Source organism: Nicotiana sylvestris, chromosome 11 (genome assembly GCF_000393655.2).
Source record: "Nicotiana sylvestris chromosome 11, ASM39365v2, whole genome shotgun sequence".
NCBI classification, from domain to species: Eukaryota; Viridiplantae; Streptophyta; class Magnoliopsida; order Solanales; family Solanaceae; genus Nicotiana; species Nicotiana sylvestris.
The window spans coordinates 14,432,280-14,454,907 of NC_091067.1; the positions used below are offsets into that span (position 1 = coordinate 14,432,280).

Sequence of the window (22,628 nt, forward strand, 5' to 3'; positions counted from 1 at the left end):
TTGATATTTTGAACACTAGATCCGAAAGTGGGCGATTTTGAGAGAGGAATTTCATCTACAATCATTGGGTAAGTGCCATTGTTCAATTTCTGTGCATACTTCATGATTATATTTGAGTTTTAACATCAAAATAGTGAGAATCAAAGTGAAAATTTGTAAAAATCGTAAAATCTTTCAAAAAATAAAAAAATAAAGATTTGAAGAGCGATTCGATATTAGAAATCGATGATTCTATTATGGTTGGACTCGTATCACAATGGTCTTCGGATTTTTTGTTTTTTTGTCAGGTTCCGAGGTGCGAGACGCATTTGACTTTTGGTTTGACTTTATAGTGTAAAATTAAAAGTCGGCGTTTTATTATTCGGAAATGTTTCCTATGAATTTTAGTTATTTTTTGAAATTATTTTGGCTAGATTTGAGCTGTCCGGAGGCTGTTTCACGCGAGAATGCCATTTTAGAGTAATGACATAGCTTCGTAAAGTTAAGTATCTTGCCTAACTTTGTGCAGGGGAAACTACCCTTTAGGCTTGAGATAAGTGTGTTATTTGCGTTATGTGAAAGCCGTGTACGCGAGGTGATGAGTGGGTACATGGCCTATATGTGGTAATTGACCGGTCTCGAGTATCTATATACTTCCCATTCCTTTACTTGATATTTTGCATTCTTATGCTTTAGTGGAAGATGTTGCCTTATTGTATTGTGACCTTTAATTGTTGAGTTTCTTCTACGACTCTGTGTTTATCTGCACCTCTCCTAATTGTGGTGATTGCACATCTTAGTTATCACGTGCCTTATATATCCTGTCATTTTTGTAAGTTTGTTGTGTTCCTTTGATTTTTATGTGGTTCCTTTATTGTCGTGTACTCATACCCTTGATTGTAGAAATTCGTGTAAATTGAGTTATTGAATTGTGGTTGTTGATTTAAGCTATTGTATGTGGAATCGGGTTGCACGCTGCAACAGGTGAAATTAGGGAGAATTGATATGGTAAAATAAGAGAGGATATTTATATTGTGATATTGATATTGTACGGGTGACCGGGTTGCACACCGCAACAGGTGAAATAAGGGTGGACTGATATGGTGGAATAAGAGTGAATTATGAAATTGACTTTTATTATATGGTGAGATCGGGTTGCGCGCCACAACTTATATTTACGTATTATTATTGATATTTACATGGTAAAATAAGGGCGGAGAATGTTGTACGGTGGGATCGGATTGCATGCCGCAACAATTTATGTATTTTGTATTCCTTGTTGTATTTTGTTGGTTTCGGTTAATTTCATATGGGGCTCTAAGGATTGGTATTTCTGGTTTTTAGTGGTTTTTGGGGATTGGGTTATTTTTCATTGATTTTCTACCACGCTGTCATTTCCTGCTTTCTTTTCCTATTAATATAATTTTGGTGAATTAATTTTAAAGATGAATTTACTATGCTGAGTCATTTTCTCATATCATGCTGAGTTGTCAGTAACATAATATTTTTAAATAAAAAAATTAATAACATGTTTGCCTTATGTAGCTCTTAAGTTAGCACTCCTCGTTTACTTCGGTACTTTACTAATTTTAATAGTCGTAATATTTCAACTTAATCGATTTCTCAAGTTAATCTCCTTACCCTATATGATGTTTCCACCTTACTTATTTGGTTGCAAGGTTTATGGGCTAAGGTCAAAATAATGATCTTCAGTTATGTCATGTGCTCAGGCTTATGTGGGTTAGGGTGACATGGGATCACCCTCAGGTATGTGCATGGTAAGGTTACGTAGTGATTCGACAGCTTTAGAATGACTCTTGGCACGTTTGAGGATGAACGTATGTTTAAGTGGGGGAGAATGTAACAACATGACCGGTTGTTTTGGAAATTAGCATCCCGCTCGGTGGCTTAACACCTCGAGCAGCTTTGTATAATGTATTATGTATTATGACTTGCGTATGTGGTCGAGTTTGGTTTTCGGATAAATTTTGAAGAACAATTCTTGTTTTAAAAGCTTAAGTGAAAAGAGTTGACTAGAGTTTGACTTTTATGTAAATAACTTCGGAATAAAATTTTGATAGTTCCAACAACTTCGTATGGTAAGTTTGGACTTAGTCCTGCGTTCGGATTTGAAATTGAGGTCCGTAGAATAATGTGAAGCATTTTGGCTAAATTGAAAAGTTTAAGTTTTGGAAGGTGGAGTGGTTTGACAGAGAGTTGCTTTGTTGATATCGATTTTGGATTTGGATTCCGGAAATTGAAATAGGTCCATTATGTCATCTATGACTTGTGTGCAAAATTTAAAGTTATTTCGAATTGATTTGATATATTTCGCTACAAATTATAGAAGTTGAAAGATTTGAAAATTTATAAGTTCGATTCGAGGTGTGATTTGTATTTTCGCCATTATTTGATATAATTTGTGGCCTCGAGTAGGTCTGTGTTGTGTTACGGAACTTGTTGGTATGTTCGGATGAGGTCCCGAGTGGCTTGAGTGAGTTTCGGATAGGTTTAGGTTGTGTTGCCCTTGTTTTTGATGTTTCAGTGTCGTTTGTTCAAGGATAAATGGTATCACATTAAGAAAATGAGGCCCAAACTCAGTTTTTTTAGAATCGTCAAATTCAGACATCGTATGAGAGAGTTATGCCTATTTCCGTGTTCGGAAAAATTGCTGGTTTCTGGTGTAGTATCCAGGGCTTGCAATTGCAAACATTTTATCGCAATTGCGACTTCTGCAATGTTCGAGTTTGCAATTGCGATATTTTCCAGCCATGTTCTTGTTCGCAATTGCAAAGGCTTCTTAGCTTTTGCGAGGGTTCACAATTGCGAATCCTGGATCACAAATGCGACATCTGCAACTTGTTTTTAGCTGTGTAATTCATATTTTTGCTTCATTTTTTCATATTTTTAACCCTAGGTCCGAGAGGGAGCAATTTTGAGAGACGAATTTCATCTACGATCGTTAGGTAAGTGTGCTTTTCCAATTTCTATGTATGCTTCATGATCATATTTGAGCTTTAACATCAAAATAGTGAAAATCAAAGTAAAAAATTAGGAAAATTGTAAAAATTTTCAAAAAATGAAAAATGAAGATTTGAAGGGGGATACGAAATCGGAAATTGATAACTTTGGTATGGTTGGACTTGTATTGGAATGGGTGTTCGGATTTCGTGAGTTTTTGTTGAGTTTCGAGGTGCGGGCTTGGGGTTGATTTTATAGTGTAAAATTAAAAGTCAATATTTTATTATCCGAAATTGTTTCCTATGGGTTTTGATTATTTTATGTAATTATTTTGGCTAGATTTCAGCTGTCCGAAGGACGTTTCACGCAAGAATGCTATTTTAGAGTATCCTTAACTTCGTAAAGGTAGGTATCTTGCCTAACTTTATGTGGGGGAAACTACCCCTTAGGTTTGAGATAATTGTGTTATTTGCATTATGTGAAATCCGTGTACGTGAGGTGACGAGTGGGTACACGATTTATGTGTGGTAATTGACCGGTTTCGAGTATCTATATACTTCTCATGCCTTTACTTGATATTTTGCATTCTTATGCTTTAGTTGAAGATGTTACCTTCCTTATTGTATTATGACCTTTTAATTATTGTATTCCTTCTATGTCTCTGTGATTATATGTCGACTGTCCGAATTTTGATGATTGCACATCTTAGTTATCACATGCCTTACATGTTTTGTCATTTTTGTAAGTTTGTTGTATTCCTTTGATTTTTACTCATACCCTTGCTTGTAGAAATTCCTATAAATTAAGCTCCTGAATTGTTGTTGTTAATTTAATTCGTATACAGGAGATTGGGTTGCACACCGCAACTGGTGAAATTAGGGAGAATTGATACGATAAAATAAGGAAGATATTTATATTGTGATATTGGTGTTGTACGAAGGATCAGGTTGCACACTGCAACAACTGAAATAAAGGTGGATTGATATAATGGAATAATGGTGAATTATGAAATTGACTCTGATTATATGGTAGGATCGGGCTGGGTGTCGTAACATGTATTTACGTATTATTATTAATATTTACATGGTAGAATAAGGGTGGATAGTGTTGTACAGTGAGATCGGGTTGCACGCCGCAACAGTTTATGTATTTTGTATTCTTTATTGTATTGTGTTGTCTTCGGTTCTTCGTACGAGACTTCGAGTATTGGTAATTCTGGTTTTTTAGGATTGAGTTGTTTTTCGTTGATTTTCTGCCTCACCATCATTTCCTGTTTCCTTTTTCTATTACTATTATTTTGGTGAATCGATTTTAAAGATGAATTTACTATGCTGAGTCATTTTCTCATATCCTGCTAAGTTGTTAGTAACATAAGGGTTTTAAATAAAAGAATTAATAACTTGTTTGCCTTGTGTGGCTCTTAAGTTAGCACTTGTCGTTTCATTCGGTACATTATTATTTTTAATAGTTGTCATATTTTACCTTAATTGATTTCTCAAGTTAATCTCCTTACCTTATAATGTTTCTACCTTACTTAACAAGGAATTATTATTATGATTTAATTTAATAAATTCTACATTCAATCAGTAGCTTACCCGATACTCAATTTTAATTGAAAATGTTATTTCCTTCACCTAAATGATTTCAATAATAAACTCATTTTTTGCAATGGATTTCCTACTTTATGCTAGGTTGTTATTATGCTTTAATGTATGAGATTAAATCTCCTAAATATTTAAAAGTAGTATTTGATACAAGTACAAAATAGATGATAGCACGTGGATTTTATCGTACGAAAGTGATTTGGACAATATGGGTACGAGGTGTCATGTGTTTACTGTTTGAAAGTTGTGACTTAAAATGTGAGATTACAAGATGTGATATTCGGGGTAATTCTTATTGAAATTCGTACATTTGGAATGATTTGATTGACTGAGTTGTCAACGATTTTCCTTACCTGAACACAATCACCTTTTATATGTTCCCCGACTATGTTGTTGTTTAATTGCTTAGATGTTCTCGCTGCCATTCACGCTCCCCCTTTTTTTCATTATTCATGGTGATTTGAAATCTTTCTGTTTTTAGCCTTATACTGATATCCCTTCATTGTCAGTTTCATGTCATATTCTGCACCTGTTTTCATGTTTGGTAGGTGTCTTGACCTGGCCTCGTCACTACTTTACCGAGGTTAGGCTTGATACTTACTGGGTGCTGCTGTGGTATACTCATGCTACGCTTCTGCATATTTTTGTGAAGATCCATGTACTTATGAACGAATTGGTTGAAGACTTATGCCTGCGCTGCTGGAAACATCAAGGTGTACCTGTTCGACATTCACAGGGCCTGAAGTCACCTTTTGTTGTATTTTATTTCCATTGTCTCCTATTATTTTGGATAATGATGTACTCCTTATTTATAGTTACTCTTAGAATGACTTGTAACTTGTACTACCGGTTTTTGGATTTTGTAACTGAGGTTGGTTGACTCTGTTCTTACGAAAATTATTTAATTTATTGTAGTTAAGTTAGTTAAATTCCATTAATGATCAGTATGTGTTAGGCTTACCTAGTTTTAGATACTAGGTGCCAACATGATTTCCTCGGAGGGATTTTTGGATTGTGATAATTTTATTTCAAAAAATTTAAAACATTTATGCCAGATTTTATTTCAAAAAAAGTGACAAATTTATGTCTGCATTTACGGTTAAAATTAATTTTTTGGCTGAATAAATGGCCACATAAATTGGGATGGAAAGGGTACAAAATAAGCTAAAATTGATTGGGGAAAGGGTACCCCACCTGCACTTCCTCGTAACTGTTTCTTATAAAAGAAAAATGTGGTTAGCTTATTTCTATTAGTGATGACAGTTGATGCTTCAACATATAGTCAAAAAAAAAAGTGAAGCGACAAAACATTGCCTCAATTGCCACGAAGTTGAAGAAGTGTAAGAGTAGGCAGAATCCAAAATGGATTACAGATAGTGGAATAAAGACAATATATTGCTCACAAAAAGAGTAAGCCTTCTTCATATATAGCTAGCTATTTACATTCAACTGTTTTCTCCTTCTGGGCGCTGTAGGGTCCCTAAATAAAAATAACAAATGAAAAAGAATAAGAGAAAGGCAAATGTAGGCGCCTACATTTATGATGCAATTTGCAAATCCAATTTGCAATTGCAAGTTGTCAAAGCATGTCATGATTGACTGAAAACAAACTTTCAAAGCATGCCATGATTGACTGAAAACAAGGAAACTTTTCCTATAAATAGCAGCCTCGTTTCTTCATTTCTATCACACCAAAAAATGAGAAAAGCATAAATCAGTGAGAGTAATCCACAGATTATGGTCTGTGAGATAACTAGTGAGTGGTAGTAATATTGCAGTGAAGTGTTTTAAATAAAGAGTGTTATTTCTTTCTAAGTTGTAGTAGTCTCTTGACACTACTGAGTTGGAATATTATAGTGGTAATATTGCTCCACTCGGGTATTGTATTTTATCCCGCTAAAATATTTGGTGTCATTGTTACTCTCTTGTGTTATTATTATTTGCTGTGGATATTATTCTTGAGCGAGATTATTTTTTATCCCAACAACGTGGTATCAGAGCCATGACAAATAATGGTCCGCTATCTTTTCAGTAACCCCGTCTGACAAAAGATAATTATGAAAAATGGTGTCTACGTATGAAAGCCATCCTTGTCTCTCAGGATGTATGGGAAATTATAGATAGAGGGTATGCAAAACCCGATAATGAGGAAGCTCTGCCCCAAAATGAAAAAGAGGTCTTGGAAAAGACAAGGAAGAAGGATCAACAAGCCCTCACACTCATCTACCAATGTTTGGATGATGCCATGTTTGAGAAGGTGACAGATGCTACCACCTCAAAGGAAGTTTGGGAGATTTTACAAAGTTCTCTTCAAGGAGTTGACAAAGTGAAAAAGGTAAAACTTCAAACTCTAAGGACTGATTTTGAAGTTTTAAAAATAAAAGAATCCGAATGCATCTCATATTATTTTTCAAAAGTGAAGGATGTTGTAAATCAACTAAGAAGATACGGGGAGGACATAGAAGATGTTCGTGTGGTAGAAAAGATCCTTCGCACTTTAACACCTAAATTTGATTTTGTGGTTTGTGCTATTGAGGAACCTAAAGATTTAGACTCTGTGATGGTGGAGCAATTGGAAGGTTCTTTACAGGCCCATGAAGAAAAGATAAAAATGAGACAAGAAGTGCCATTGGAGCAACTTCTTAAAACTCAGGCATCCTTCAAGGATTATGGAGGTGAAACAAGCTATCGAGGAAACAGACGAGGACGAGGCCGAGGCCGAGGCCGAGGAGGTCATGGAAGAGGAAGAAGTAATGGTAACAACTTCAACAATGAAGTTAAAATCACCCAAACATTCAGAGGTCGTGGTTGTGGACAAAGAGGAGGAAGAAGACGTGGATACTACCAAGAAAATAATGGACAAAGGTATGACAAATCAAAAATTGAATGTTATAATTGTCATAAATTTGGTGATTACTCTTGGGAATGTCGTAGCAATGTTGAAGAAAAGGCTAACCTTGTTGACGACAAGAAAGAAGAAAATGAGTCAACGTTGTTGATGGTACTCAAGGAAGAAGACAGAGATGATTGCAGCTCGTGGTATTTGGACAATGGAGTAAGAAATCATATGTGTGGATGAAAATAGAAGTTTGTGGAGATTAATAAAACAGTGAGAGGTAATGTGTCCTTTGGAGATACCTCAAAGGTTCAAATCGAAGGGATAAGTACGATTCTGATCTCCTGTAAAGATGGTAGTCACAAGTTAATTCAAGATGTTTATTATGTGCCAAAATTTAAAAGTAATATTTTAATTTTGGGCCAATTTCTTGAAAAGGAATATGACATCCACATGAAAAATATGCATCTTTGGCTTAGAGATTCAAGTGGAATTCTAATTGCTAAAGTGCATATGGCAAAGAATAGATTGTTTTATCTGAAACTTAAAACAATTGATGCAAAGTGTTTGAAGGCTAATGTGCAAGATGAATCATGGTGTTGGCACATGCGATTGGGGCACTTAAATTTTGAAGTGCTCAAATCAATGGGAGAAAAGAACATGGTGCATGAGATACCATCAATTAACCATCCCAATCAATTGTATGAAGCTTGTCTTCTTGGAAGGCATGCAAGGATGAGTTTTCCAAAGGAGGCCATGTCAAGATCAACCAAGCCGCTCCAGCTTGTCCACACTGATGTGTGTGGACCAATCAATCCACCTTCTTTTGGTAAAAGAAAATACTTTCTGCTTTTCATTGATGACTTCAGTAGAAAGACTTGGGTTTATTTCTTGAACCAAAAATCTGAAGCTTTTGCTGCTTTTAAAAATTTCAAAGTACTTGTAGAGAAAAAAAGTGGCTATGAAATTAAAGCTCTAAGGTCCGATAGAGGAGGCGAATTCACCTCAAACAAATTTAATGACTTCTGTCAACTTCATGGAATTCGTCGCCCTCTAATGGTACCTTATTCACCTCAACAAAATGGTGTTGCAGAGAGAAAGAATCGAACGATTCTTAATATGGCTAGATGTATGTTGAAAGCTAAAAGTATGCCTAAGGAATTTTGGGCCGAAGCTATTTCTTGTGCAGTTTATTTGAATAACAGGTCTCCAACAAGAAATGTTAGAGATCAAACTCCTCAAGAAGTATGGAGTGGAAGAAAGCCGAGTGTCAAGCACTTGAGAATCTTTGGGAGCATAGCCTATGCTCATGTGCCACATCAAGGGAGAGCAAAGCTTGACGATCGAAGTGTCAAGCATGTGTTTGTTGGCTATGATACGAGTTCAAAAGGCTACAAGCTATACAACCCAAGCAGCGGTAAGGTGGTGGTAAGTCGTGATGTTGAATTTGATGAAGAACTGGCATGGAATTGGGAAGCTGAGAAAGAAACTTCATATGATTTTCTTCCATACTTTGGTGATGAAGAAGAACCGGAGACCGTGGAACCTGTGCAGGACACAACTCCACCTTCTTCTCCAACAAATGTTGCATCTCCCTCTTCTCAAGAAGGTTCAAATGAACAACCGCAAAAGACAAGGAGCATTTAAGAGCTCTATGAGGACACAAAAGAAGTTACTAATTTTGATTTTTTATGTTGTCTCTTTGCTGACAGTGAACCAATGAACTTTGATAAAGCTGTTACAAACAAAAGGTGGAGACAAGCCATGGAGGAGGAGATTGAGTCAATAGAGAAGAACAACACTTGGGAGTTAACAACTCTTCCCAAGGGTCATCGAGCAATTGGAGTGAAATGGGTATACAAGATAAAAAAGAATGCTGATGGAGATGTGGAGAGATACAAGGCACGACTTGTGGATAAAGGCTACAAGCAAAGGCAAGGCATTGACTATGAAGAAGTCATGCACTTGTTGCCCGCATGGAGACTATTTGTTTGCTGATCTCTTTGGCGGCGCAAATAAAGTGGAAGATTCATCAACTAGATGTCAAGTCAGCCTTCTTGAATGGCTATCTTGAAGAAGAAGTCTATGTTGAACAACCATTAGGCTTCGTGGTCAAAAACCATGAAGATAAAGTGTTGCGGTTGAAGAAAGCTTTATATGGATTAAAGCAAGCCCCACGAGCATGGAATAGTTGCATCGACAAGTATTTTCAAGACAATGGTTTACTCGTTGTCTCCATGAATATGCTCTTTACCTTAAAGTTCATACTAATGGAGATATCTTAATTGTTTGTCTTTATGTTGATGATCTTATTTTCACGGGTAATAACCCAAGTTTGATTGAAGCTTTCAAGAAAGATATGTCCCGTGAGTTCGAGATGACAGACGTAGGGCCCATGTCATATTACCTGGGCCTAGAAGTGAAGCAGATGTAGGATGGAATTTTTATCTCTCAAGAAATCTATACAAAGGAGATATTGAAGAAGTTCAACATGCTCGATTGCAACCCCGTGAACACACCGATGGAAAGTTGGACAAAATTGTCCAAGTTTGATGAAGGAGAAAAAGTGGATCCCACATTCTTTAAAAGTCTTGTAGGAAGTTTGAGGTACTTGACTTGTACCAGACCAGATATACTTTTTGCAGTTGGAGTAAGTCGCTTCATGGAGGCTCCTACCTCTACTCACTTGAAGGTCACTAGAAGAATTCTTCGTTACCTAAAAGGTACGATCGATTTTGGGTTATTTTATTCTTCTTCTAATGATTTCAACCTTGTGGGATTTTGTGATATTGATTATGCGGGAGATATTGATAATAGAAAAAGTACAATTGGTTTTGTATTTTTCTTGGGTGATTCTGTTATTTCTTGGAGTTCAAAGAAACAGTCCATTGTTACTCTCTCGACTTGTGAAGCTGAATATATAGCAACAACATCATGTACCTGTCATGATATTTGGCTAAGGAGATTATACAAGGAGCTCAATTTGCCACAAATGGAAGCTACAGAGATTTGTATTGATAACAAATCTGCACAGGCACTCGCCAAGAATCCGGTATATCATGATCGAAGCAAGCATATAGATACAAGGTATCATTTCATCAGAGAGTGCATTGCCATGAAGGAAGTCGGGCTCAAATATGTGAAGTCTCATGATCAAGTTGCAGATATCTTCACAAAGCCTCTTAAGTTTGAAGTTTTTCAAAGATTGAGATCAAGACTTGGAATGAAGAAGAAAAATAAAAATTAAGGGAGAGATTTGTAGGGTCCCTAAATAAAAATAACAAATGAAAAAGAGAAAAAAAAAACTTGATTGGATAAGAGAAAGGCAAAGTTAGGCGCCTACATTTCTGATGCAATTTGCAAATCCAATTTGCAATTGCAAGTTGTCAAAGCATGTCATGATTGACTGAAAACAAACTTTCAAAGCATGCCATGATTGACTGAAAACAAGGAAACTTTTTCTATAAATAGCAGCCTCGTTTCTTCATTTGAATCACACCAAACAACGAGAGAAGCATAAATCAGTGAGAGTAATCCACAGATTGTGGTCTGTGAGATAACTAGTGAGTGGTAGTAATATTGTAGTGAGGTGTTTTAAATAAAGAGTGTTATTTCTTTCTAAGTTGTAGTAGTCTCTTGACACTACTGAGTTGTAATATTATAGTGGTAATATTGCTCCACTCGGGTATTGTATTTTATCCCGCTAAAATATTTGGTTTCATTGTTACTCTCTTGTGTTATTATTATTTGTTGTGGATATTATTCCTGAGCGAGATTATTTTTTATCCCAACAGACGCTACATAAGTTTCTTCTCTTTTTCTTCAGGTAATTATTACCCAGTGATTTTACCTTTTTTATTCAGTGAATTGAGTGATGAATTTTTGTGGGGAGTTTTCAGGTTTTTGATAAAGCTTCTTAATTTTTAGTTTGATTGTTTCTATCTGAATTGTTTTGGTGGAGTTTCTGAAGTCTTGATTTCTAAACCCTACATTCAGTTTATGTATCAAAAACCGCATATATGGGAATGTCCTTATTTTGATGATAAAATTTGGGTGTTTGAGTGTTTCTCTCAATTTTTTCAATCCGGATTGTGTTAACACTTAAAAGAGCTTTTGCTTTAGGCATTTTAGTTTGTTGAGTGCTTCAAGAAAAAAAATTCACGAATGAAAACGCATCATGCATGTGCTAAAAGATGATATGATTTTTTGTAGTAGGAGAGATATCTCGAGGGTCTGTGGTGCAAGGTTCGAAACATATGGGCCTGCCCCTCTACCCTTCTCCGTTTATATACCAAGTTGTTGTCTATGTCAATGATCGAATCGTGATGTGCGCCTAACCTTGCACCTTTTGGAAAATGAATTTTCATTTGATCTAAGCCGTAGAATGAAATAACTTTCATGAATTGGTTGTTTTCTTGATTGTTGAATTTGATTTTAGCTTCATAATGAGCCTGCCTGTTTCTTCCCATATATATGCGCATCGACCTATTACTAGTCATTGCTCCAAATCTGGCAGTAAAATGTAGTTTACTCGCTTTTACCTCTTTCTAATCTATATACATACTGCCATGCAAAACTTTTGTTTAGATGAATATGTGTCTTTTTATCCCTGTTACAGTGTAGCACCATCAAACTAGGTCGTATCCATATGCGTGCAATAACCATACATAACCTGCGCATAAGTTTTGTTAGGGTTTCTGCATAAGCTGTAAGATCTGTAAGATCTATTCACCTTCCTTTATTTGTTTGTGATTCATTAGTGGTAACCTTTTCGCCTTGTCTCTCCTTATTTTCTCTGGCGTTTATTATATGTAAGTCTTTAGGATGCACACATTGTAAGTTGACATTAGAATTCTTAATAAGCTCCAAAGTAATGATAGATTTCGATATAATATGTACATATAATGGTAAGAACTTAAAATTAATGGGACTGGTTCTCGAATAAATGTTACTTTCCATCTGTATGGTTAAGACCAGTTGCCGGTTAACTTGTTAAGTTTTCCCTATACTCCATGACATATGGATCAAAGTTGAAATTTGGCTAAACTACCTTACCGCTTGTTTATAATTGTTTCATTTTCATTGTAACTTTCTGGTCTCATATTGGTGTTGAGGATGTAACTTTCTTGATCTGCATGTTGAACGCATAAACAATCGAGAAACACTAAAATCTAATAACTTTTACCTGCTTCAGGTGCTTAAGCGATGTTGAAAGGAAATGACTCACACTGGTGAAGCTTCTGAGCGCCATAAATCTGAAGGCATTGATACGACGATTGAGATAAAAGTAAAAACTATGAATTCTCAAACCCACAATTTGCGTATTAGCAATCAGGTACTTACCTCTGCTAAGGACTATCTGTTTCAGATGGATAGCAAACTTCTCAACTGTTACCTATTTCTTTAAGTAAAAGAAATTTGTGTGATACATTAATTGTGCATATTTAACCCTAAACCATTCTTATATTCGTTTGCACAACCACATAGTTTATGCATGCATTCGCTTTTTTAATCACTAAAAAGGTTCTTGGTTATGTGCTGATCTCCATTTGTGATGTTATGCAGGGCAGAGTATGGAACTTGAAAGAACACGTATCTCTTTTGATTGGGACGCGAATGGAACAACAACGTCTAATCTATTGTGGAAAAGCCTTAGAAGATGATGTATACTTATCCCTTTACTTTGGGTCCGGTGGACCCGTTCATCTTAGACTTTTGTTGAAGGTATGATGTATGCCTCACCCAAATTCACCTATCACGGTAGAGGATCGTGATCCTCCTCTGATTCTTTGTGAACAAAAATCAATGGGTGTTTGTTCACCCTCGATCATCTTCTCCACTTATACAGTCCCCAAATCTTCCGTCCGGAGGGGGGGTAGGGCATTGATAAAGCTTGTACGCTGGGCCAGTAAAGCCCTATTTTCAAGCGTTGGTAAGGACCGGGATCGGGGTTGGCAAGGACGTTTTGTCCGGGTGAGGACTACCGACCTGGTACCCGTCGAGTGGAGGCCATTCCTCGAGAGGTGGAATATATCCCGTAAAGTACAACTCCTTTCAAGCATCAATTTTATGCTTCATCTTCCCCTTTCTTATTGGCGTTTATTGTGGTGCAGCCCTTGCTCGAGTTCCGAATGCTATTCCTCGGCTCAAGGAGTGGGTCGAGGGTATTGTATCACATATGCCCTACTCCGAGTGCTCATGGCGCGAACCTTCGAAGGGACGTTGGGAGGCCCGTTCCCATGGTAAGGTTCCTTTCCCGATTAAGTTGTATTGAGCTTTTTCTTCTGGCATTGCGTTCTTATTTCCTTTACTTCCTTTTCCATGTTTGCCTAAGAACGTTGAGCTTAGGCCTGCAGTCGGGGACGAGGACTTGCCTGTTGAGTCTCCTGCTCCGGGGCAGGCCTGAGAGAGGAAAAGGAGGAGGGATCCGAGCTCCCCAAGCTCGGATAAAAAGAAACCGAGAAGGAGGCTAGTTCACAAGCCAAAGGAAACCTCCAATTCCTGAGTGCTCGACTCGGACTCACTCCTTCGTCTCAGGGATGAGCCCGACGAGGACGAACTGTTTATGGCCCAAGAGCTATCTATCCTGGAAGAACGAGCGGCAGGCGAGGGGGAAACAATGGAGGCTAATAATTCTATAGTTCCTGAGGTTGATGCTGTAGAGAGGGCCGAGAACTCTCGAGATGCTGGCTCTGCCTCGCCGAGCCTTATAGATATTACGGCATCGCCTTTGTTCACATAATCAATGTTCGACGAAACCCAAACGACAAGGAGCGATCAAACGAGGGGGCCTATGGAGTGGACGATCCCCTTCGACACTTCTTTGACGGCGTAGACCCGTCCGCTCTGGAGGACTTCAACGGATTGGGTGATTTTGGGGTGCCGAGGAAAAGCCCATCCTCAGAGATTGGCGGGTCGAACTCGAGCCCGAGGTTCGTCAACCGGTTCCCGGCTCTGAGCAAGGATCATGACCGGGAGCGGTAAATCGTTATCACCGTCCATGAGGATGCTCGGGTTCTTTCCGCCCCCTTGGTATAGCTAGCTACCTTCGGTGCCTGGTAACCGACGAAGGCCAGGCAAAAATGAACGAGGAGGATGCCTCACGCCTGTTTAATGAAGCACAATAGGTGCTGAACTGAGTAAGGTGTTACCACACTTTTTTATTTTTCATGTTTAGTTCTCGATGATCCTAATATCTCTTCTCATATTTGCTGGTCTCAGTACTTCACTATGAAACCTTCCTCCGATATCGGGATGAGCTGATCCAGCTGGAAGCTGAAGTTAAAGAGCTTGCTGAGAAGAGATACATTTATAAGCTTCTCAGCGAGCAACATGAAGGAGAAGTCAAGAGCCTTCGAGCTGAGCTGGACGTGGCTCAGAAAGAATACGCTGTCCTGGTGGAACAGTAAAAATCTTTGAAGTTAGTAATGACGAGCTAAACACGGTAACTAACGGTCAGAACCTGAAGGAACAACATAAGCTCGGTCGGATCGACCAACTCCGAGCCAATATGGATGTAATTAAGGTCGAGGCCGAAGAGTGGAAGGGCATGATAGATCATTTGGCCTCGAAAAAGGAGACTGCCTGGGCACAACTGGCTTCGACGGAGGCTCAAATTCGAGCAGTGAGAGAGAAAACTGAGGCCCAGTCCCAAAAAATCAAGGACCTCCAGTCTCAATTGGGCTCGGTTATACCAATCGGGATACCCTTGCCAAGTAGGTCAAAGCAGCCAAGTCAGTGGTTGAAATAGTCAGGCCGGTGCTGATGAGATGGTGGCCCAGTACAAAGATGATGCTGAGGCAGCCAAGGATCGCCTGAAAGACATTGTGTTGAATATGTGAAGTGGTAGTCCCGAAGGGAAGCTCTCGACGAGGCTCATGCCCGGGGTTTTGATTTATCGGCAAGAGGCTCCAGGTCGAGACCAAGAAGTTGGCATATCCTAAAGGCAAAGAAGACTCCGAGGGTTCCGGCAGATCTGGTGGCGGAGCGGACCCCGATGGTCCTGGTGATGAGGTCAGCTCCAGTGAAAAAGACCAGGTTGCTGCTTAGGTGCTTTGTAGATGTTTTTGTTGAGGACATTTGGCCTTTGTAAAGATCTTTTAATACTCCCTCCGTTCCAGTTTATGTGATCCTATTTCCTTTTTGGTCCGTTCAAAAAAGAATGACCCCTTTCTAAATTTGGAAATAATTTAGTTTAAACTTCCAATTCTATCCTTAATGAGAAACGTTTATAACCACACAAACACTCTGTACCCCTTTTTGACTTGTTTAGGACCACAAATTTCAAAAGTCTTCATTTTTTCTTAAGCTCCGTGCGTAGTCAAACAGGTTCACATAAATTGGAACGGAGGGAGCATATACATATACACAGCTTTTTTCTTCGACAATTTCTTTAAGCTTGTTTATTTTTGCTCTTTTCTTTACGTTTGCAAAGATTTCGAATGCCTTAGCACGTATTAATTAGGTCTTATTCGGGGGTTCGAACAAGTCTCATTCTCGATATTATTTTGCTTAAGACTCGTGGGGGCTTGATATGACCGGAAGCTTTTTTCGTATTAATTAGGTCTTAGTTTAATTAGGTCTTAAGACTGAACAAGACACGTATTAATTAGGTCTTAGTTTCGCTAGGTAGATATACCACTAGCTTTTTTCGTGTTTGAAATGAACGTTTGTTTCTTTGGCTTTCCATCAAGGAAAGCTGCGATAATATTACCCTACTAAACCCCAACTTTTCTATGGAAGATGTTAGTAACTGCTATATAACTATAACCTATATTTGAAAAAAAACAGTATTTGATGAAGAAAATAGTTTATTATAAATCTTTAAAAGAGCTCAACAATTCTCCCCTTCTTCGCACATTCTCTATAATTCTTCACATAATTTTTCATACTTAAAATAAGCTAGCAGTATCCCTATTTATAATAGTACGAAACCTATTTTAGCTAAAATTAGAAAAACCTATTCAGATATTAATTTGATTACAAATCCTAATAAACATGAATTAAATAAACTTGCATAGTATCAAATCCTAAACAATTTTGGTTTCCAACCGCATTCAAAGTTTTTCAATATATTTAAATTGTTAAAAATTAAAGTTATTTATATAGAGTTATATATTCACAAAATCCATATCAACCTCCAATGGAGAAATGTTACCGCCACCACACCGTGGACCAAGTCAAACAAGTGGAAGTGTAACTGTGTAAGCATCCCTGTGAATTTTTAATAGTGTGATTTCTTTTTCTTTTTTGAATATATATACACACACATTATTCTTAATCTTTATTACTCGAGAAATCAATCAAATTACTCTCTGATTTAGTTGGAGTAATTAATATAAAGTTAAAATTAATTTAATTTAAGATAGATGTAAGGAAAATGACTTTTGCCAGTCACAGCAAATGAACGTAAAAACTTGTCGCCCAAATCAGAAACTTATTCTTAGAACAAAGGACTACGGAACATAATTTAAATCCACCGGAGACCAAAGACCATTTATGCTATTCCTCAACTTTGTCATTATAGAAAAAAAAATAGAAAAAAAGAAGTTAGGGAAGCCTTTAAATTAGCTGTCCAAATTTTTTGTGCTCCTCCTCATTCCAGTAGCACACCTTTGGCGAGATCAAGCTTGCCACATAGCTAATCATGGCATTTATTTTCTCTCCGTCAATAACAATGTCTCGCATATTATCATTCTTAGGATTGTATATAACAATTTTTCTATTACGATCATATATCTCCAAAACTAGTTCTTCATCTCCTGTCACGAAAAAGGGCACTACAAATCCATAAGAAGGATTTATTTCTAAATTCATTATGAAAAATAATGATGTCCATGATTCCTTTACTCCATATTCCTTCATGACCAATATCTCAACACTCCCCTTATCATCTTTCAAGCAAGCCACACTTAGACATTCATTTAAAACTCCTAAACCAACTATAGCATTCTCTCCTTGATTATTGTTAGGCTCAGGGATCGGAAACATGTGGAATTTCTGATTACAATTACAATTATATCCATCGTGGAACGCATATATGAAGGATAAAAATGACGAACAATATTTCGATAGGGGTTTCGTGCTTTTAATGTAGTATAGATATAGATAGATATAGATTAGTTACAATATTTTTTTTTTAACATAAAGTATACCAAAAGGTTGAAAAGGCAAAAAAGAAGATGAAATTAGTACTTCAGCGAATTTTCTTAATCGTGTCATTTATATGACCTATATTTAGAAAAATTGTGGGACGAAAAAGAGTATACATTTTTTTCCTTTTTAAAAAGACTATTTGAACAACCTAATTCTCTCGCTTCCTCTTAATTCTACGTTTTATCTGTTCTACTTAAATATCAAAATTAATTGAGGCATTTTCCATGTCGAATTTTTCCCTTTGTCTTGTGTCCCATTGGAGTTTTAGATTAAATTTGGCATTTACATTAAATTTCAGAGAGATATCTGTTAAAAAACTTAAAATCTCGAAAATTACTCTTTTTCTATGCTAATTTGTTCGGGTTCCTGAGCTGGTTGTTCATCGATCAATTTGGTATGATTTTGATAGATCTTTGATTCGGTATGTTTGGTATTCGTTTTTTTAAAATGTTGTATCAATACAAAACCTAATTAACTTTGGTATGATTCAGTTTTTGTACAGTTCTATTTTGATTTACTCGGTTCGTCAATTTCAGTTTGTTCAGATAGAGAATACAACTATTTTTTTTGTCTTTACGTGTCATAAAACATTAATTAGTGTGATCACCCAAAAAACCATCTTCTGTTTTAGAACTCGATTCTATATTCCTAGGCCTTAAAAATCTTATTTTATCTCTTTTTGATTTGCGTGTACAGTCCGAACATATTTCCGGAAAGCTTTTATGTGAAAAAATTGACGAAATAATAATTTTATGCCCTAAAAAGTTGATTTTTATTGACTTCGATCAACGTTTTGGGTAAACAGACTCGGATCCGTATTCTGACGGTCCCGGTGGGTCCGTAGTAAAATATGGGATCTGGGTGTACGCCCAGAATCGAATTCCGAGGTACATAGACCGGAAAATAAATTTTAAAATTGAAAGATTAAAATTATAATGGTTTTAAGAGTTTGGTTAATATTTGATCTTATAGGTATTGGGTTCGTATTTTGGTTCCAAAGTCCGGTACAAGTCCGTTATGATATTTAAACCTTATATGTAAAATTTAGTGTGAAACGGAACTGATTTAATGTGATTCGGACCTTTGGGTGAAAAAATAAAAGTTTTGAATTTTCTTGAAAATTTCATGCAATTTGGTGCTAAATTCGTAGTTCTAGGTATTATTTTGGAAATTTGATCGCGCAAACAAGTTAGTATGATATTTTTAGACATGTGTGCATGTTTGGTTTGGAGCCCCGAGGGCTCAGGTGAGTTTCGGATAGGCTACGGGATGTTTTAGACTTGAAAAATCTAGTGTTTTTGGCTGCAACTGTCATCTGGTATCTTCTTCTTCGCATTCGCGAAGGGACTCTCGCAAATGCGGAGAGTATGTTGGTCTGAAGGAGAATCCTTCTACGCGAACGTGAAGTGCTGGTCGTGAACGCGGAGCGTTGGGAGCATTACCCTTCGCGAACGCGAAGCGTAGGACCTGGGGTAGGGAAAAATAACTCATCGCGAACGCGACACTTGGCTTGCGAACGCGGAGGCTGGGGGAGTATGCCTTCATGAAAGCGAAGGGTTTCTCGCGAACGCGTGGGCCGCCATAGCTTCGCGAACGCGAATAAGGCCTGTCCAATGATTTTAAAACAGAACCAGCATGGGATTTCTTCAAAAATTTCACAACTCTTTCATTAGAACTCGACCTAGGAGCAATTTTGAAGAGGGATTTCGACACCAAATCATAGGTTTGTGTTCTTTAACTCATTTGATTCAATTTTCATCAAGACCCATTATATTTCTAGCCATAAATCTTGTTTTTTCATGGTAGAATTAGGGATTTTGGGAAGAATTGAGGTTTTTTATAAATTGGAGATTTAGACCTCGATTTGGGGTCGGATTCCGGAACTAATTATATATTTGGGCTCGAGGGTGAATGGATTTTGGTCCGAACCTCGAGTTTGACCAAGCGGGTCCGGGGTCGGGTTTTGACTTTTTGAGGAAAATATTGGGAAACTTATAATTATGCATTGGAATTGATTTCTTGAGCGATAATTGATGTGATTAAGTTAATTATGACTAGATACGAGTGGATTGGAGATGGAATCTAGAGGAAAAGCGATAATTGAGCAGTGAGTGACATGTGGATCGAGGTAAGTATTGTGTCTAACTTTGACTCGAGGGATTAGGGATCCCCGACTTACTTGCTATGTGAAAATCCATGTGTGTGGCGTATAGGTGAGGTGACGAGTACCTATGCGCCATCAAATTATTTGTTTAGCTTGTTCCCTTTCCCGTTCCTAATATATTGTTTTCTTGTCTTAACTGCTACGTGCTTATTGGTGCTTCCGTATTTAATTGCTTCTTGTTAGATGTTGTTTCCTTTATTGAAGGTATTACTTATTCTGTAGTTTTATTGTATTACATTATTGGTTTAAGTTGGTTACCGGTATTTCATGGTATATTTTGGTTGGGCTCGTTGTGTAGTATTAGTTGGGTGAAGTTTCATAATTGTATAGCCTTTTGTTTCTTGGGTTTGAGGCTTAAATATTGTGGAAGGTTTTGAGCCAAATTCTGAAATTTCGATTCTTACTCTGTGATTGGCACTGATATGGTGAGATCGGGTTGCACGCCGCAACAGGATGAATAAGGGTGAAATGTGAATGTCTAGTGGGATCGGGTTGCGCACTGCAACAGGAGGAATAAGGGTGATATATTGAGGAGTAATAAGGGTAGATTGTTATTGTACGATGGGCTTGGGGTGCATGCCGCAACAGGAGGAATAAGGGTGGATTGATAAGGAGTAACAAGGGTGAATGTTCATATTGTTACTGATTATATCGTGGGATCGGGATGCGCACCGCATTAGTTTATTGTTATGTATCCTTCTTCTGCTATAAAGTTATTCTGTGGTTTTGTATCTTACCTAAGGATTGGTTATAGCTGGGTACTGATAAGACATTTGAGTTGCGTATTCATGTTTTTCCTAGTTACTGTTTTATTTTGTACTGTACTTCTTTTTCGCTTTATTATATATTGTATGCAGGTTGTATTGTAACTGCCCCGCCATAGCCTCGTCACTACCTCGTCGAGGTTAGGCTCGACACTTACCAGTACATGGGGCAGGTTGTACTAACAGTGTATTCTGCACTTTCAGTGTAGATTTTGGAGCTGGTAGTGGCTGATCGAGAGGTCAGTTGCAGACATTTCATCTAGAAGACCCAAGGTAGTCATGCTGGTGTCCGCAGGCCCTGGTGTCCCCTCCTATGTTTCTACATTCATGTTTTCTTTTTTTCGAAACAGATGTAATTTCTTTCAGACCAATATTTGTAAATATTCATAGTATATTCATGGGTTGTGACACCAGTTTTTGGGTGGTAATAGTTTCGGTATTGTTAATAGTATATAGATAATAGGTTAATTACGTACTTTCACATTTATTTCGACTTGATTTAGCTTTGTTAATTTTATTCTATGAAATGTAAAGGAAAGGAAAAATGTGAATAAAACTCTAACATTGGATTGCCTAGCGAGTGCGATGTTAGGCGTCATCACGGTCCCGACAGTGAAAATTACGGATCGTAACAAGTTGGTATCAGAGCACTAGGTTTCCTAGGTCTCAAAATTCACGAACAAGCTTAGTAGAGTCTGAGGGATCGATGCGGAGACGTCTATGCTTATCCCCCAGAGGCTATAGAGTTTAGGAACAATTTCACTTCTATTCTTCTCTGTCATGCTATTTGATCTCTCAATGTTAATTGAACTCTCTACTTTTGTTCCTTCGCAGATGGTGAGAACACGTACCGCTTCATCAGCTGATCAGCAACCCGAGCCCCCAGTGGAAGCTCCTACGAGGGGCAGAGGACGAGGCCGATGTCGTGCTAGAGGCTGAGGTAGGGGCAGGTAGAGTTTGATGAGGAGGCTCTAGCTAGACCGTTCTAGTAGGGCCAGCTCAGGTTCCAGAGGGGTTCATCGCACCCCGGTATTTCAGGATGCTTTGGTCCGTCTAGTGGCCTTATGAAGAGTGTTACTCAGGCCGGCACATTCCCTGTAGCAACAGCCGTCTCTCTGGCGGGAGGAGTAGCACAGACTCCTGCTACTCACACTCCGGAGCAGATGACTCCCTAGTTTCAGACTCCTACAGCTCAACCCATTAGGGTAGTTCCACCGGGTGTTGCAGCACAGATCGGTGATGGATCAGCTATGTCTTCTAAGGATTTGTGGAGATTGGATAGGTTTACCAAACTTTTCACCATTACCTATGGCGGTACATCTTCAGAGGATCCCCATGACTATCTGGATAGTTGTCACGAGGTATTACAGAACATAGGGATAGTGGAGACCAATTGGGTACACTTTTCTACCTTTAGTTTATCAGTTTCCGCCAAGAAATGGTGGAGGGATCTTTGTTTGGCTAGACCAGTTGGGTCGCCAGCTCTTACTTGGGACCAGTTCTCTCAGCTATTTTTGGAGAAGTATCTCCCTATCACTCAGAGAGAGGACTATCGGAGGCAGTTCGAGTGCCTTCAACATGGTTCTATGACTGTCACTCAGTACGAGACTAGATTTGTTGATTTGGCCCATCGTGCTCTTCTTATACTTCCTACCGAGAGAGAGAGAGAGAGAGGGTGTGGAGGTTTATTGAGGGACTTTCTCAGCCTATCAGATTGCATATGGCTAAGGAAATAGGGAGTGAGATTTCTTTCCAGGATGCAGCCAATGTGGCGAGACGAGTTGAGATAATTTTAGCTCAGGGGAGTGGTCAGGGGTTTGACAAGAGGCCTCGTCACTCCGGTGGATTCAGTGGGGCCTCATCTGGAGGTCGGGGCACTTTTGGTAGGGGCCATCCTCCCAGGCCATTTCATTCAGTACTTCAAACATCCCATGGATCTTCAGGGAGTTGTCGTCCTTATTTACATCCTTCAGGGCAGCCAACTTATTGTCGCGCCCTCTTTTTCTCGCGAAATCGGATTTATGACATTTGGGAGGACAACTCATTCCCTTTCGGGAATTGGGTTTAAAGTGAATAGTCGCCACCTAATGATTTGAGTACATTAGGACACTAGGGAAGGTTTGATTTGAACAACCAGAGACTGGGTAAGAGCTTGAAATTATCTC

The 22,628-nt window shown here is 38.1% G+C and overlaps 1 protein-coding gene across 4 annotated transcripts; it reads left to right on the forward strand.

The window, feature by feature from the left end:
• Positions 1-10,914: 10,914 nt before the first annotated feature.
• On the forward strand, positions 10,915-20,848 carry LOC104248595 (ubiquitin-like protein 1). Of its 4 annotated transcripts, none has more exons than XM_009804886.2 (6): positions 10,915-11,206; positions 12,575-12,715; positions 12,946-13,104; positions 13,494-13,622; positions 19,594-19,663; positions 20,668-20,848. In XM_009804886.2, exons 2-5 carry the CDS (start codon positions 12,599-12,601, stop codon positions 19,633-19,635), a joined length of 447 nt encoding a protein of 148 aa, XP_009803188.1. In that variant the 5' UTR covers positions 10,915-11,206; positions 12,575-12,598; the 3' UTR covers positions 19,636-19,663; positions 20,668-20,848. The 4 variants fall into 4 exon arrangements, with proteins under 4 accessions (XP_009803188.1, XP_070019053.1, XP_009803189.1 ...); XM_070162952.1 differs by lacking the exons at positions 19,594-19,663; positions 20,668-20,848 and adding an exon at positions 13,715-14,514 and having other exon boundaries at positions 10,915-11,065; positions 11,175-11,206; XM_009804887.2 differs by lacking the exon at positions 19,594-19,663.
• The last annotated feature ends 1,780 nt before the right edge of the window (positions 20,849-22,628 follow it).